This window comes from Nannobrachium achirus (genome assembly GCF_963921795.1).
Source record: "Nannobrachium achirus genome assembly, chromosome: 3".
Taxonomy (NCBI): Eukaryota; Metazoa; Chordata; class Actinopteri; order Myctophiformes; family Myctophidae; genus Nannobrachium; species Nannobrachium achirus.
Window position 1 is genome coordinate 43,341,865 of NC_137812.1, and position 17,557 is coordinate 43,359,421.

At 42.3% G+C, this 17,557-nt stretch overlaps 1 protein-coding gene across 3 annotated transcripts in view; it reads right to left on the reverse strand.

Moving 5' to 3' along the window:
- The window catches only part of tbc1d1 (TBC1 (tre-2/USP6, BUB2, cdc16) domain family, member 1), an 87,915-nt gene that overhangs the window by 51,411 nt on the left and 18,947 nt on the right, over positions 1-17,557 (reverse strand). For all 3 annotated transcript variants that reach the window (XM_080722182.1, XM_080722181.1, XM_080722183.1), the window contains one exon: positions 6,519-7,133. In XM_080722182.1, coding sequence (XP_080578308.1) covers positions 6,519-7,133 — 615 coding nt within the window. The remainder of the gene's footprint in view (positions 1-6,518; positions 7,134-17,557) is intronic.

The window sequence follows — 17,557 nt, forward strand, 5'->3', positions numbered from 1 at the left end:
TATGGATCTCAGACTTCATGTGGAAACTAGTCTCTGTGACATCAGTCTTCTATGATGTCAGTCGTCAAATGTACAACAGCGGTTTGTGAGATTAGCTCCAAATACTTCAAGAAGACTTTCCTGAGACTCATGAACTTTAATTGAAAGCAGTGGAATCACTCCAAACCATGTTCATTGGTCTCTGAAAAATACTAACAATAACCTCCGTCAGCAGGTACTAGTATGTACAATAATGACAGTGACCCATTGTCACATATTGTCGAGTACTTAATGCTTTTACAGCACCAAGTACAGCCTAAAACAATAATACAGCCTGTGCACGTACGCTATCAGAGTACTTGGAGTCTATGACGGCAGTCATGTCTGATGCACCAAGAGATCTGATGGGAGAGATCGGGAATGGGGATCTCCATATATGGACATAAAGTCAACAAATTCTACTTTTCGATTCAGTCCCTTTGTGTTCTTGTTCCACTTCATGGGCAATCTCGATTTACGTCAGACTCAAGACTGAGTCAACATCACTCCAAGGAGAATTCCCCAATGTGTCACTGAACATGTGGCGTTTAAATCACAAGTCTTCAAAGTCTCACAGTATCTCTTCTGTGGTGTCAACCTCATGCTCTTTTGGATCAGCGTCAAATACCAAATACTTAACTAGAAATACTGTTCCTTCGAAACAGTGTGGGCTCGATTCCAACCCAACAAATAGGATACTTTAAGGTACTGTAAGGTACAGTACCTTACAGTATTGTACTGTACCTTACTATACTGTACTGCACCTTACTGTACTGTACTGTACTGTACTGTACTGTAACTTACTGTACTTTACTGTACTCTACTGTACTGTACTTTACTGTATTCTACTGTAACTTACTGTACTTTACTGTACTCTACTGTACTGTACTCTACTGTACCTTACTGTACTGTACTGTACCTTACTGTACTATACTATACTGTACTCTACTGTACCGTACTGTACCTTACTGTACTGTACTCTACTGTACCTTACTATACTGTACTTTACTGTACTCTACTGTACTTTACTGTACTCCACTGTACCTTACTGTACTTTATTCTACTTTACTGTACTTTACTGTACTCTACTGTACTGTACTCTACTGTACCTTACTGTACTGTATTGTACTTTACTGTACCTTACTGTACTGTACTCTACTGTACCTTTCTGTACTGTACCTTTCTGTACCTTACTGTACTTTACTGTACTCTACTGAACCTTACTGTACTTTTACTGTACTCTACTGAACCTTACTGTACTGTACATATTCTATGTGTTCTAGATCTACATTTTTGATTCTGTGTTTGGGAACCAGCAACTGTCAAATGGACTCCAACTGTAGTGGAGTATATTGAGTGCATATACTGTAGGCTAACAATCCCAGATCACATCTGTCCTCCACTATGTCTATAACCAAGGCGTTCTTCTATGTGGCCACTCCAGACTGAGGAGTGGAGCATGGCTTTTATTGTGTTTGTGGATCTGACTTGGAAATGCATTGGTTTTGATATCTCCCTGACAACCAACAACAACCACTAATATGGCTGACTGTCCCTGCGGGCTCTAGGATATATGGCTATGGGATTTACATCCCATCGCCCGGACTTGATTCTTGATCACAGCTGTGTAATCAGTAGAGTGGAGAGGGACATTTATTTATAGTTTTAACTATAACTATAGTTTTATACATCACACAGCTTAGACATTTGGATCAAATCAGAGAGCAGACCTGTGTGAACGCAATGATATAGATAGCATATCTGAAGTGTGAACACTGCAGCCACAGCGCCTTAACATAAACATGGGTCTATTATCCTTCTCTCCACTCACTAAACCCATTGGAAATGCATTGGGTGCTTAAAGTTAAACATTTTTATTTTTTTATATTTATACTACAAAACATTTCAAAACCAAAAGTACAAGCACACGTGTCCTCAGTAAGCTGAACACATAAAAATTTGAATGGTGTTGAAAGGTGTAAGCGTTTAAGAGATGAAGCGCGCCAAAGTTTTGAGGAGATACTGACTGACTGACTGACTGACTATAAATAATGAAGATAACATACGTGTGCTCGCCTTCCAGGCGAGCCCACAATAATGAAGATAACATACGTGTGCTCGCCTTCCAGGCGAGCCCACAATTAGGGTTTAATTCCAGGGACTTCCAGAAACTGTGGATGAGAATGAGGGCTCATGATGTCATGATGATGATGTCATGGTGTGTGTCATGATGGCAGTTTTGTTAATAACACGTCTGTTTCTGCTGAAAGACACCCCCCGTTTCCTGTACCAATGCTGACACATTCCTGTTGTGGAAGGAGAACAGGAAGGGTGGCATTGCCAGGGGGTCAATGAGGTCAAACAGAGGTCTGGGAGAGTAGCGGAAGTGATGTCATTTTGATCAGCAGTCAGCAGCATAGTCAGCTATCGTCGTTGTCGGATGAAAACCTTGTATGTCCAAAACCGTTCCGTTTTGCATTTATCATTTAAAAAATGATTAAACTAGAGGCGTTGTGTGCTTGTAGATCGGCTGTTTTCACTACTTTTGCGCGACGGCTTTGTATGATGAAGCAGGGCTTTACTTTGCGAAAGAACGTACAAATTTGAAACTTGGAGATACGAGGTTCCACCCGACAACGACGATATGCTGAGTCAAAGGGGCAGAGGAGGAGGGGGGGGGGGGGTCTGCTGTCAGTGTACAGTATGTTTGCAGTTGACCTCACGCATGTGTCCTCGTGATAAATCTGTGCGACCTCAAGTTGCACTGCACTTCAAAGTTCTCTTGTCACTGAACAAAGTGGTGTGTAAAGGACCAATGCTTCTCTAAAGCCATTACACCCAGCTGTGTGTTAGTTATAACTCAGATCAGTGAGAAAGTCCATAAACTATCCTACTAGATAAAACATTTCCCATACCAAGAGAACATCTTAAAACGTGATTTATGGATTGCGTATGAGTCGTGTCAACACTTCTTCAGGCAAAATTACATTAAGTCTGCAGAGGGACTCGATTACATAATTCAGAATTTTACAGTACCGCACCAGACAGCTAAGTCATAACATAAAGAACAAACAAATAAAAAGAAACAAGAACATAAATGTTTTTGAGACACCAACGCAACAAAAATAGCCAGGTTAGTCATGGTGTGGGAATTACTGCATGGTAGCTGACACCAGGGTGGCCCCAATACACTTAGGATTAAATAGGATTGCCAGATCTGATGATCAGCCTTTACTTGAAAGTTTTCTTAGCCTGGGGGGGCATGCCTAATCTTTTTTTATCCAAAACTGCCCACATGACATAATATTCTGTCAAATTGAATTTACTGCCTGAGCTGCGCTCTCCTGTGGCCTAATCCATAAGGCAAATAACGAAAATTTTAAAATAAATATGAATTAGGCTCAACTATCAACCAGTAAAACACATGCAGCATTGAAGCCTATATAGAACCTTGTTAAAACAAAAAGGCAGAGCAAGCACAAACATCCAGTGACTTTCGTTCCTGTCAGTGTCTCCTTCCACTTCCCCCTCTCCCCTTTCCAATTCCATCTCTGTTGCCGATGCCAATTCCAAATTGAACAAGGTTGGCCAAAATCAATACTCATCAGCCAGTGTTGCTGCTACGCAGCACATCTTTAGGTGGATGGTTTGTTTGTCACTTAAGCCCTACAGTATATACTTCATCCATCGTATGACAAATAGCAAAATTAGCCAATATACAAGCTCACAATGCGTTACACCGCGATGCGTTGTGATCTACAGTATAATGGAATGCCCAAAATGGGGATGCCAGGGTGAAAGTGGTTACTGTCCAAGAGTCCATGATTACTGTATGTGCAACGATCATGCCCATGATTATGTGTGCAGAATGCTCTCACTGTCTGTGTCTGTCCATGTTTGTGTGCAGATCCTACTTTTTCATGGTCTGTCCATGATAAGGCGTGGAGATCATGCTTTTAGTACCTTACAGGGACTGGTTTTAAGATAACAGGTCAGTGATCAGAGGTTAAGTCATTTATGCGAATGATGCGTTTTGTAGCAAGTGGTGACGTGTCAAGCAGCTGACCAAATTGGCGTTCTACTAAAGTTCACCTGATTCTTTGCCCAGTCAGTGTTGCTACTGATGTTGCATGTGATTTCACATCACATATTCACAATTGTATTTACATTTGATAAATAAACTGTTCTCAAGCTATTATTGGTCTATCTATTTAATCTATTTGTGCGTTGTCTGACTGAAGTAATTATGTGCAGGTCATTCAAATATACATATTTTTTCTCTAAACCACAGTATACCTCGTTTATAATAATCAGTAAGAACAACACTACTTCACAAGAACAACATGTAACTAAGCGATCCACTGAAAATATGCTTGTTTACATGCATATATTTTCGAGCACGACGCAAGTTTGCTGTGTTGACATTTCAGTCTGGAGCCAACTTGTGGTGGGACAACAAGAGCATTGCAATTGGCTAGTAGCTATGCCATATGACGGACGGACAGCTAGAGCCCAAATGGTTAGTTCCACTCCATAGCCTTGCGGTCAGGGATGGTGAATCTGAGATTATTAATCCACAAACACAATATTTGATGTTGACCGATTATAAATTAATAGAGTTCCTTGGCCTACTGACAGCATGCACAAGAAATATGGCGCTGATTGGTGTAGTATTTACAAGATCAGCTGCAGACACAGACACACAAACAATAACAATCTCCACCCTGCCTGATGGAGGTTATTATGCCTGGCTGACGTAGACCTACATTATAGCTTCACTGCCCTCTGACAGTTTTGCCTACAGCCTAAAAAAGTATCACATTGCACTACTTTGACTTGGATGAATGAAGAGACCAAGCTAAATGTAAACTGTGCCAGGTTGAATTAAAGTATTAAAAGAAATACAACAATGTTGTCATCTGTGGAGGAACCATCCGACAGAATTAACCGACTAACGTCATTGCAGGCAAGGTAATCTTAGATGTGCAGACATTTTCCATAGCTGAAGATGAAGGATCCATTGCCCTCATGGCATATTTGTTGCCAATTCAGACAAACTAACAGCTCGAGTTTACAAACTTTACCCCAATTGTTCTACTGGCCATTATTAGGCATAAGCCATCCTTGTTGCTCTTGTGTCCTGGTAACATGTTCCAAAATAATGCAATATCAGTTTATGATCACTAGCCCCCATCTTTAAAGAGATAACAAACATCATCTGGGACCTTGGCCTGATGCAATAGAATCAGCTTATGTTTTGGGTGTTTATATTATTAGCAATTTGGGACTGGTGTGTGTGGTGGTGTGCAGTGCTTCATTGTCTCCACCAGCCAAAGGCTGAGGGAGAGTATGTTTTCCCCTCCGTCCGTCCGTGCGTGCGTGCGTGCGTGCGTCCGTCCGTCCGTCCGTTTGTCCGTTACCAGCTAATCTCCGGCGCCGTTGGCCCGGTCGCTGCCAAACTGTGCACACACACTCCCTCGACACCAATTCAGAACCTCTGCCCCAAATATTTCACATGGGCCTGTTCTAGCGCCACCAGGAGGCCGACTTTTGCAAAACTAACTTTTGCCAGTACTCCTACAGATTTTGTCCAAAAATCACGTAAATCAGTAGACAGTATCTCTACAGTCATGTGATCGACATGGATGTGTCGGATTTTCCATATTCCATCCTGATTGGCTAAAACTGGCTTTCAAAGTTTGCAGGATTGGTCAGTTTTGAATAAAATGCCTGAAATCCTGAACGCAGTGTGCGATTTTGGTGAAATTGTGCATGCACATTCCCAATAGGCAGAGGAATAAATGCCACTTAAGAAAAATCAAATCAGCCTCATGGTGGCGCTATAACAGGCCGATTCATGTTTTCACCTATAACTCCACCGAATAGTGTCAAACTTTGTATGCGCACTCCTTAGAGGCCAAGGTAAAACCTTTTCCCTGCATTTTTTACATCAGCCTTTTATAGCGCCATCAGGAGGCCGACTTATGTAAAACACATTACATGCCTGACCTGGTGGAGACCTGTGCTCGGAAGAGCACTGCTTCTAGTTAATCATGCGTTTTCTTTTAAGTGTTTATAAAAAAAGAGTACTCACTGAGGACTCTGTATTTGATATAATAAGATTAATGTTGATTTCTTGCTAGGGATGGGACAATATGAAAATTTCATATCACGATTATTGTGACCAAAGAAATTATCGCGATTATCAAAATATCCCCAAAATCCATTATCCTGGGGCGGAACATTTGCCAAAAAATAGCCGATCTACAAGCTCACGTGTCGCAACGCAACACGCTGTGAGCTTGTAGATCGGTACCAATAGAGGATTTAAATGTTACCGGATATGCAGCTCGGAAAGAAAAGGTGAATTGATCCCAGTGCATGACGGAGGACGATTTCACGATAAATTAAATCTCCACAATATGATTATCGTGAGTGTTTTTTACCACGATAAAGGATAATATTGTTTATCGTCCCATCCCTATTTCTTGCATCCCTACCATAAACAGCATTGTCCTGTTCTCCCGCAGGCTGGTGGGCAGGACTCCAGCAGACTGGGAGTGTGTGAGACCTGAGGTGCTGCTGTGCGTGATCTCTGGTGACAGTCCATTCTCATCCAAGGCTTGCAGAGATGGGAAGCTGGGGTCTCGTTTGAACATCACCGGACGTCTCCCACTGGAGGGGCTGTCCTTGCCCCCGTTACCAATCCCACCATTCCCCAAACCGTTGGACTGGAAGGCTAACGCCCTCTTCAGCCCCTCAGCCAATCCCCCGGCATTTCCTCCTTGGGCGGCTGAATCAGAGACACGCGACTGGGAAAACTTCTCGATGCACTCGTCTATCAGAGCCGGCGGGGCTTTTTTGTGCGGGACGCTGACGCGGCCACAGAACAGAACCTCGAACTTCTTGGCAAAGAGGGTCGGAGACACAGCCGTGGTGGCGGGTGCCTTGGAGGTTGTGGTTGTTGAGGAAACGGAAGAGGAGGCGAGGCATCTTTCAGAGGAAGCTCCGCCCCCGGAAGCAGCAGCTGAAGGGTTGATGGGCACAGCTGTGATGTCATCACTGCGCGCCGAGCTCTTACCCGCCTGCCTCAGCGTACTGATGATCTCAGGCACCTGGGGAGATACGAGGGGACAGCGGAACATTAGTAGGTTAAATAACCGTTTAACTGACAATAAGACTTAATACTAGCTAAACAGTACTACTCAGTTAAAGAGTTTATTTGTATTTATCTTTTATGGCACGATATCGAAGGGGCCAGCCGTCTAGAACAGGTTTGGATGCATATTGTCCCCTGTATGCATGTACTGCATGTGTCCCTACAAAAGTAGACCAATCACAGTGAACTACACACCTCGGCTGATGCTGCTACAGCAATCACTGGCACTTAGCAGACGCTCTTATCCAGAGCGACTTACAAGTGTGAAATGGGAATAAGCAGAGTAAGCATGAGTTCTAATCAATAAATAACAAGGTAAATAGTTACATACAGTAAATAGAGTGCAGAGAGAACACTGTGGTGACTCTACTTTAGAAAACATTTGGATACCAGGTAAGGGTAAACAATGAAACTGTTTACCCTTACCTGGTATCCTTTCTATTTATAAATAACATTCTTAACATTTGTGGTCAATAAAAACAAATCGAAGTCAGAAATCAGCTTGTGACATCCACCTCAATAACAATATGAATTGTGGGCCTGTGACTGCATCTGCCATACAGTAGGTATTAATGCCAAAAAATGTATAGTTTTGTTTTGTTTGAACAGTAGCATTGTTAAAGGAGTGAAACAGCCTGCCTCTACTTTGTAGTGACTCTCTCGCTGATCGCTTGGTTATTTAGCGAAACGTCTAAGTTACCAATTGTTGTTGGACAACATAGCCTTACCATCGCATCACAAGTTTTTGGTATTGTTACATCCCAAGCAAGTCATGGATGTCTGTCTCTACTGATGTTTGGTACGTCTTCAAACAATCTTGAGGATTGGATTCCATACAAGACCTGTAGTTTATCTTTCCTCCATTTTCTCTCTGCTCTCCTAGAGGCTTGCCTAAGAGTGTGAGTGGTGTAGCGGGGGGCACCAACAGTGTCATTCTCAGGGCTAGTTGCTTTTAATGGAGCTACCCAGTCAGAGCTTCCAGAGTTGAAGAGTAAAGTAAACTGATATCTCAGTATCTCAATACAGCAGGTGAGAACACCAGAGATACAAGGTAAATGAGTGAGCACTGAGCAGCATGAACGTGTTAGAGAAATGTGTGGCCGTCGTTGAATTGAATTGAATTGAAATTTGAATTGAGTTGATATAACGAACGAGGGAGTGGGTCTGGGAGACAAGACACATGGAGACCAAAAGATGATCATGTCAGTATTGGAAATGGATAAAGCATATTATAAAACAAGGTCTAATAACATTTCACTGTAAGTCAAAATAATATTTCTATTATATTTGAACTAACAGGAAGCAAATACAGACCTTGTTTAATAAGTCAGTGCCTGCTGTAAAAGTTATTGGGGGAAAAAGTGGCTCAGCTGGAAATATGAGTGTTAGAATGGGCTAGGGAGGGGCGAGTGAGTTCCTGTGAATCTCAACATGGGTTTCAGCAGAATCAGCTGTATGTTGAGGCACAGGCACAGACCACACATGATTTTACCTTCGTGCTAAGCTATCACCGACAACAAAGACTTTGGTCTGAGCATACCAAACGACTGGCTGTATGAAAATGTGCTGTGTGATGATACAATTTAATTTATACAATTTAAGTGAAGTCTCTCTCTCAATGGACAGAATACAGAGTGTAAGCTTGCTTTTTTTGCAGAGAGAAATTTAACTTGACCTTCAGGTCAAAGTTCAAGTCTAACCAGAAACAAGATTGTGTCAAAGTTCATGTCCAACCTGACACAGGATCTTAGAAACATTCATTTCACTTTAATCTCTCAAGAACAGAATCTGTGGATTTTTGTAGATGGGTTTCCAGGTTGATTGCACTTGAATATAGTATGCAATTTTGTAGATGGGTTTCCAGATTGACTGCACTTGAATATAGTATGCAATATACATAGAGTCTGTGTAACACTATAGACATTACATAGAAGCAGACTTGGCCATACAGAAGGCTACATCAGCATAGGTGCCACACCTCTCCATGGGCTAAACTGATTTACAGTGTTGCCTAATGCTTGCTACAGCTGGCTGGAAAAGAGCAGGCCTTGTGATGTTTTCCTGTACTGAATGTACGACAAATGACAAACCACAAAGGATGCTTTGTGTCCCCTTTCTCCCTTTTTATAGTATCTCATTTCCTTTCATCTCCTGCTGTCTTTCTCTTTCACTCTCAGATTTTCCATGAATTCACCAACTTAAGTTAAAAGAAGAAGAAAAAATCGAACCTCTGTTCGAAGTGGAGCTGTGTGTGTGTGTGTGTGTGTGTGTGTGTGTGTGTGTGTGTGTGTGTGTATTGCAGTTGATGCTCAGGGCAGGCTAGACTCAACAGCACCTCTCTGGTCACCCAGGGTACTACATACAGGCTACATACAGACCCACCCACCCACAAACATACCTACACACACGGCCACGTATAGGGAGCTTGTGTTCCACACAGCTCCAAAAATCAAACCTCGGTTCGAAGTGGAGCGGTGAATCTGAGCAGCTATACCCTGTGTGTGTGTGTGTGTGTCTGTGTGTGTGTGTGTGTGTGTGTGTGTGTGTGTGTGTGTGTGTGTGTGTGCGTGCGCGTGTGCGTGCGTGTGTCTGTTTTTGATTCTATGTGTTCTATATCTATGTTTTTGATTCTATGTTCTAGATCTATGTTTTTGATTGTGTTTTCTAGATCTATGTTTTTGATTCTATGTGTTCTAGATCTATGTTTTTGATTCTATATGTTCTAGATCTATGTTTTTGATTCTGTGTTCTAGATCTATGTTTTTGATTCTATGTGTTCTAGATCTATGTTTTTGATTCTGTGTTCTAGATCTATGTTTTTGATTCTATGTGTTCTAGATCTATGTTTTTGATTCTATGTGTTCTAGATCTATGTTTTTGATTCTATGTGTTCTAGATCTATGTTTGCGCGCGTGTGTGTGTGTGTGTGTGTGTGTGTGTGTGTGTGTGTGTGTGTGTGTGTGTGTGTGTGTGTGTGTGTGTGTGTGTGAATGTGTGTGTGAGTGTTGAGTGTGCCTGGCCTGCACAAAACAGCGCCCCTCCTTTAACTAGTGTGTTGTGTGTGGCCACTCAAGGTATTGCCAGGCTACGGACACGGCCAGCCACCCACCCACCCACGGACATACCTGTCTATTGGGAGCGCTTTCACCGCTCCAAAAAGAAACAGGTTCAAAGTCTATTACACATCCAGGTTTTTCCGGCTGTGGGTGCTGTGCATAGGCATGCCACCAGAGGGTGGGGGCTGTTCTGTGTGGGAGACTGGGAGTGGATGTTTATTGAAGTCAATGAGTCAATATGGGGGTCTTTCTATTCCTGGTGTGTCTGCTTTGAAGATCCATGAGCCCTGACCTTTTCTCTCATTCCCACTTAATCACAACAGCATAACACATGATGCACGCAAACAGTCATGTGTGTGCCAGTTGAGCTCCCTGCATGCACACAGTTTGACACATTGGCACAGCAGGATGCCAGAAAACGGAGGTAATAATTAGTGGCCAAGGCCACGAAGTGGCAATGCCTTGGCCACTCATTGTTATTGGACTTCATCACTATTATTATTATTATTCCGCCACTTTTGCTCTAGCGGCTAGACCGTGCAGTCGCTTTTTACGAAACTCGGCAGTATGGCAGAGGACTATGCCAAACGGCTAAAACGCGAAGCTCGCAACAATCGGCCAAAGGGTGGCGCTGTAGGAAGCCTTTGAACAATGCCAACTTTGAACTGGTGTAGCTCATGCCCTGTTTCAGGTACAGCAATGAAACCTGTATACACTTATGCGTCTCCTCATGCCGAACAACTTTTACGCTCTGACTTTTGACCTCTGACCTTTACTTCTCCCACAATTTTGAATTATATGAAAAACAGTCAAAATCTATCTCCTCCTGGGATTTTCGCGTAACATGCGCAAAACTTTTTTTTACATGAACTTTGGACCAATGCGGTCATCGCACAGCGGCCGGATTTCTTTTAAAGCGAAACATTATTTTTTAATAATTCACTGTATAATGCAGTTTCATGCAAATTATTCTTCTGCCTCTAAATCATACATGCAAAGTGACACGTTCATGGCATTTGGCAAATATGTAGAGGGTTAGTCCAAATATCACTGAAAGCAATCTTACTCCAATTGGCCAAAGGGGGGCGCTATACGAAGTGTTTGAAAACTCAAACTTTAAAGGGGCATAAGTCATGCCTCGTTTCGTTTGAAGACATGCAACTTGCTTACACGCGTGCCTTGACTCAAGCGGAAGACATCTGTGTCTTTGTTAAGTAAGCTCCGCCCTTAGATTTTCCGCCATTTTGAGCAGTTCGTAAAACGCTTAAACCCGTTTTATTCCAGATTTTTCGCGTCACGTGCACAGAACTTTTTTTACATGAACTTTGGACCAATATCTAAAGATCTGTCAGATCGGATTTTTTAAACATTGAAACATGCTTTTTTAATAATTCAATCAACATTGCAAGTTTTATGCAAATTATTCTTCTGCATACATGCAAAGTAACATTTTCATGATGAACTACTGTAGAGGGTAAGTCCAAATATCACTGAAACCAAAAAGAATCATATTTGAACTGGGGACCCCCCACCCTGACGTGAGTAGGGGTTTCCCATGATCTGGGCCTTAGGCTAGATGCAGAATAGAGCTGGGACGTTCGCGAACGAATCAAATCTTTTGAACGGCTCTTTGAAGTGAACGTTGGGATCCGGTTCGCGCAGTAGAGAGCCGTTCATTTGGGGGGGAGACCCCCTCCCCCCAATTCAACATCTCCTTGCTACTCCACTGAGTAGTGACTGAGTACAGTGAGTGAGTGAGAGAGAGAGAACAAGTGGAGGAGCGAGTTCATTGTTGCCTGCTTGTTTTTTTTGGTGTTTTATGAATAACAAAAGTCAAGGTAGCTTAATTTACACACACATTTTATGAAAAGGGTAAATACTAAATTGTGATCTCAACTGTCAGCAGAGGAATGCGGTGCCACCTTGTGGATTCATGTTTAAACAAATTCTTCTTAAAAATATATAAATATACAAGGAGCCAAATGAGCCAGTCTTTTGAACGGCTCTTTTTAGTGAGCCAGATCGATGGTACTGTCTCACTTCAAAGAGCCATAAATCCCACCTCTAATGCAGAATGGTTAGGCACATGTGTGTGTGTGTGTGTGTGTGTGTGTGTGTGTGTGTGTGTGTGTGTGTGTGTGTGTGTGTGTGCGCGTGCGTGCGTGCTCAGTGTGTTTAGAAGCATGGTTGATGCTGCTGGCAAATTATTCTTCTGCCTCTAAAACATACATTCAAAGTCACATTTTAATCACACTTTGCAATAATGTAGGTTAGTGCACTGTGCACTTGTGCACTTGTAACCCACGGTTCAGCGGGAATTACAGTCATTTTATTTTATTTTTCAAATGGAATATATTCTTATTTTTCACATGCAATGTTTTGAACACGGTCCCTGAGTCACAGCTGCGGAGCATTGGTAATCACCACACCCTGTATAAAGCCAGTCTTTCTTCAGTGTGTTCAGTAACCTCAACAGCATTACTACATTTATATTTAACCCACACTATATTGCTTTTAGATCCACCTGACCAACTCTGATATTGACACTGAGGCTGCGTGACTAAGATAATTGGTGTGTTGTGGCTCGGAAATGTTTGTTTCTGGTTTTGGGATTGGAAGGTAAAAAGATTCATTTCGGGAATGTAATTATTGCTTGTAGATAAGCAGATTTGTCGACTTTATTTTGTTTTAAGCTTGTAGATCGGCTGATTTTTTTTGTTTTAGTTTTTTTGCCTGTGAACTGAATGTAATTGTTTGGTTTTCAGAAAAACTACATTTCCTAGAATGCAGCAGCTAAGATGGTTGCTTGTTGGGCGTCGGCCGATTGAATCCATCTGAACAGTTTGAGCAAAACACTGCTGAGTTGAGGAGGCTGTGTGTGCTGCTCTGTTAACCGGTAAGACTGTTTGCTTGTATTTTGTATGGTCTCTTTTACCGTTTTACTGTGTTATTTTGGTTCTATGGTTTACAGTGAGAATGTGTTTTATATTGTCAGGAGTGTTTAGTTGTGGATTATTGCCTGTGTCCACTATTGTTTGGGGTGTGGCCTCATCTCTTTCTTTAATGTAAGCATTTAACTAAAGAGAAGTGAGTATTATTGCGACTGTTAGGTCGCAGTTACTATCGAAACCTACACCGGCTGTCACTCTGTCCGTGTGACATCATACTTTTGCCCTATTCATATCTCTGTTACCATTGCCCCTATCCATGCCAAACTTTGCACACACTCCTTGGCTGCCTGATTTCTCATATGGCCCTCCAGCGCCACCATGAGGCCGATTCTTGCAAAACATTTTTCAACACTGCTCCTACAGATTTTGGCCTAAAATCACGCAAATTGGATGGCAAATCACAACCTCCAAATCAGCAGATCTGTTGACTTTATTTTGTTTTAACCTTGTAGATCGGCTGATTAGTTGATTTTTTTTTTCTTTTTTTTAATCCAGGCCCTGTTTTTTGCATGTGAACTGAATCTAACTGATGGCTTTGTTTGGTTTTCAGAAAAACTACATTTCCCAGAATGCAGCAGCTAAGATGGCTGCTTGTTGCAATCAGTTTGATTTGTCAGCACCTGGCCACAACACAGCTTCTCCGAGTCAGGCAATCCAAATGTTTTTGCTCTTAACCACGAGCTCTGCTTCACTGTGTAGCTGGCTCTCGAAGGGACTCTTCCATCGAGCAGTAAGCAAAACTCCACTATGTTCTCCTGTCGCACATTTGCTCTGTATTTTGCCACATTGCTAATGGTGGTTCTATCTGTTCCCATTGTAGGCACATTAGGAGCTGCATCTGAATCTTGGAAGAGAAATGGCATGTGTTAATGGAAGCAACAGCATACTGTGAAACATGTGTTTCGAATGTAACCCCTGTTTGTTAAGTTCTGGAAAGAAGCATATTTTGAGTTAAAAGCCCCGGTTTTGGGAAGAACTTTATTTCATGTTTTAGGGGAACGCCCCATTGAATAAAACAACGCTTATTGCGTTTTCACCTTGAGAACTGTTTCCGTGTGCTGGTTTGGGTTCAGACTTCACAATACTTAATGTTTAAAAACTTTATTTGAAGAAGTTTACTACTTGAATTATTTGAAAACATTGTGATTTAAAAGACATGCCTGAAAATGGCTAGGTTGTTAACCCTCTGTTTTGAAGGTTTACAACCTGATGACCAACTCTTCAACAAAGACAACTAATGAAAAAGTTGGAAAATAAAGATATTTAGTTAAAACCTTGAGGAGTTCTTTGGAACTATTTTATGTCTGTTGCATATAGTCTTTTGCATAAATGTTGTGTAGAGGTCAATTTGTGCTTTTACCAATAACTATGCCGATTAGTGTAAAATCGGCAGAGTCTCTGTCATTTATAGCGCCACCAGAAGGCCGAAAACGCATTCTTCGATATTACTCCTTCAGATTTTATCCGATAATCACACAAATGGGCACACAGTATCTCTACAGTGATGTAATCATGACGGATTTGTCCAATATCATATTCTATCTAATTGGCTAACATTGAATTCCAAGGTTTGCAGGATTGCTCCTTTTTGAACAAAATGTCTCAAACGCAGCCTGCTATTTGTGTGAGATTTTGCACGCACATTCCCACTAGGTCAAGGAACAGATGCCACCCTTCTCACATTGGCCTGTTATAGCGCCACCAGCGGGTCAATTTTTGCAAAACCCATTCTTGGAACAAAATGCATCAAATCCCGCATGCAGCGTCCGATTGCCGTGAAAGGCCCAAGAACACGTGGTACCCTTTTGACTTTGGCCTATTATAGTCACCACTAGGCCAAAAAAAAAACACCTGACCTGCCGGAGACCTGTTCGGAAGAACACTGCTTCTAGTTTTTCTTTGATTTCTTCTTTGCTTTCACTTGATGCTTTTTTGCTTTCCTGCTTTTTCTGCCTTGGCCACTTTATCGCTGCTTGCAGCTATATTTATACTTCAATCTGTAAAACTAGAGCAGAAATGATACAGTCTTGCTCTCCGAGCAAACCTCAAGCCTGTGTTAATAACCACAGTAAATGAGATGGTCACAAGTAGACATAGCACAGATTTTTGTCTCCACCAGCCGAAGGCAGGGGGAGAGTATGTTTTCGCCTCTGTCCGTGCGTGCGTCCGTCCGTGCGTCCGTCCGTCCTCCGAGTTTGTTACCAGCTAATCTCAGGCGCCGTTGGCCCGGTCACTGCCAAAATGAGCACACACACTCCCTGGATGCCAATTCAGAACCTCTGCCCCACATCTTTCAAATGGCCCTGTTCTAGCGCCACCATGAGGTTGATGTTTGCAAAACACATTTCTGTACACTACTCCTACAGATTTTGTCCAAAAATCATGCAAATCGGTAGACAGCATCTCTACAGTCATGTGATCGACACGGATCTGTCTGATTGTCCATATTCCATCCTGATTGGCTGATATTGGCTTTCAAATTTGTAAGATTGGTCCGTTTCGGACAAAATGCCTCAAATCACAAATGCAGAGTGCAATTATCATGAAATCGCGCACACACGTTCCCACTAGGCCGAGGAAGAAATGCCACTTCAAATTTTTGAAATCAGCCTCATGGTGGCGCTATAACAGGCCGATTCGTGGTTTTACCTATAACTCCACCGATCAGTTTCAAACTTTGTAAGCGCACTCCCTGGATGCCAATTCAGAACCTCTGCCCCACATTTTTCACATGGGCCTGTTCTAGCGCCACCAGGAGGCCAATTTGTGCAAAACTACCTTTTGGACAGTAGTCCTACAGATTTTGTCCAAAAATCACGCAAATCGGTAGACAGTATTTCTACAGTCATGTGATCGACATGGATCTGTCTGATTGTCCATATTCCATCCTGATTGGCTGAGATTGGCTTTCAAAGTTTGTAAGATTGGTCCGTTTTGGACAAAATGCCTCAAATCACAAACGCAGAGTGCAATTAATTAACATGAAATCGCACACACACGTTCCCACTAGGCCGAGGAAAAAATGCCACTTAAAATTTTTGAAATCAGCCTCATGGTGGCACTATAACAGGCCAATTCGTGGTTTTACCTATAACTCCACCGATCAGTTTTAAACTTTGTAAGCGCACTCCCTATAGGCCAAGGAAAACCCTTTCCTTGTATTGTTCACAGGTGGCCTTTTATAGCGCCACCAGGAGGCCGACTTATGTAAGACACATTTTTGGATATTACTCCTTCAGATTTTACCCAAAATTAACACAAATCAGTACACAGTATCTCTACAGTCATATGATCAAGACGGATCTGTCCCGTATTAAATATTCCATCCTGATTGGCTAAGATTGGCCTCCAAACTTTGCAGGATTGATCCTTTTTGAACAAAATGCCTCAAATCAAACAAAGCGTGCAATTGTAATGAAATTGTGCGCGCACATTCGCAAAAGGCCAAGGAAGCAATTACACTACAAAATGTTCAAATCAGCCTCATGGTGGCGCCATGAAAGATTGGTGAAGAACACATGCCACCCTTTTTACAATGGCCTATTATAGCACCACCAGGACGCGTGGCTGGTGGAGACCTGTGCTCTATCTGGGCTATACTTAGCCACTAAAAAGACAAAGAGAGCAGATAGTCTCTGTCCTTAACTGACATCAGGGAGTAGTAGCTCTGCGGCTCTAGACAAGATACTTACAAGCACAAATGCAAGTGCATCCCAAAACAAGGCACGGTATGTCCAGATATCAGCACACGCACGTCAAACACACTGACCAGTAATCATGTCAAAACTTAGGCTGTGGAATGGAGAGCTCTCCCTGGCAGAGTATAGTCTAAACACTACAAGGATTCTGGGGAGTTTCAAGTTCTGCCACACACTCCCCAATCTGCAAAAATAAATCATTGGCCATTCGGTTCATTTTGCTATACAGTTATTTCTAAGGCTGTCCCACTCCCTTCAGCCACTTAATCGATCGGTTTGGCCTCAGCCGACCAAGACGTTGTTAGTTGATTAGGCTAGTGATTGTTTATGCTTGCCTTACATCTCTCAAAAACTCTAATTCTGAAGGTCTACAACTTTCAATAGCCAGTACCAGTGTGAAATCCTCTTCATTGGAATGTTCAATTTTCACCCTCTAAGTTTTACAGATTTGTTTATTAAATTATCAAAAGCAGGGGTCTTTAAAAGGTTTCTTCTTTTTAGTGTTGACCGCAGGTCGACACTAGAAACGGAGGGGGAGAGTGAGATTTCTTTCGTTTAGTCCGTTCTTTCTCCCTGTCTGTGCTTCTTCCGTATGATTATGTACAACACTCAACTGAACGTATTGGACTTTTCCTCTCCCCCCTCTTCCAAACAAAGATGTCGTTCTTCAACGTC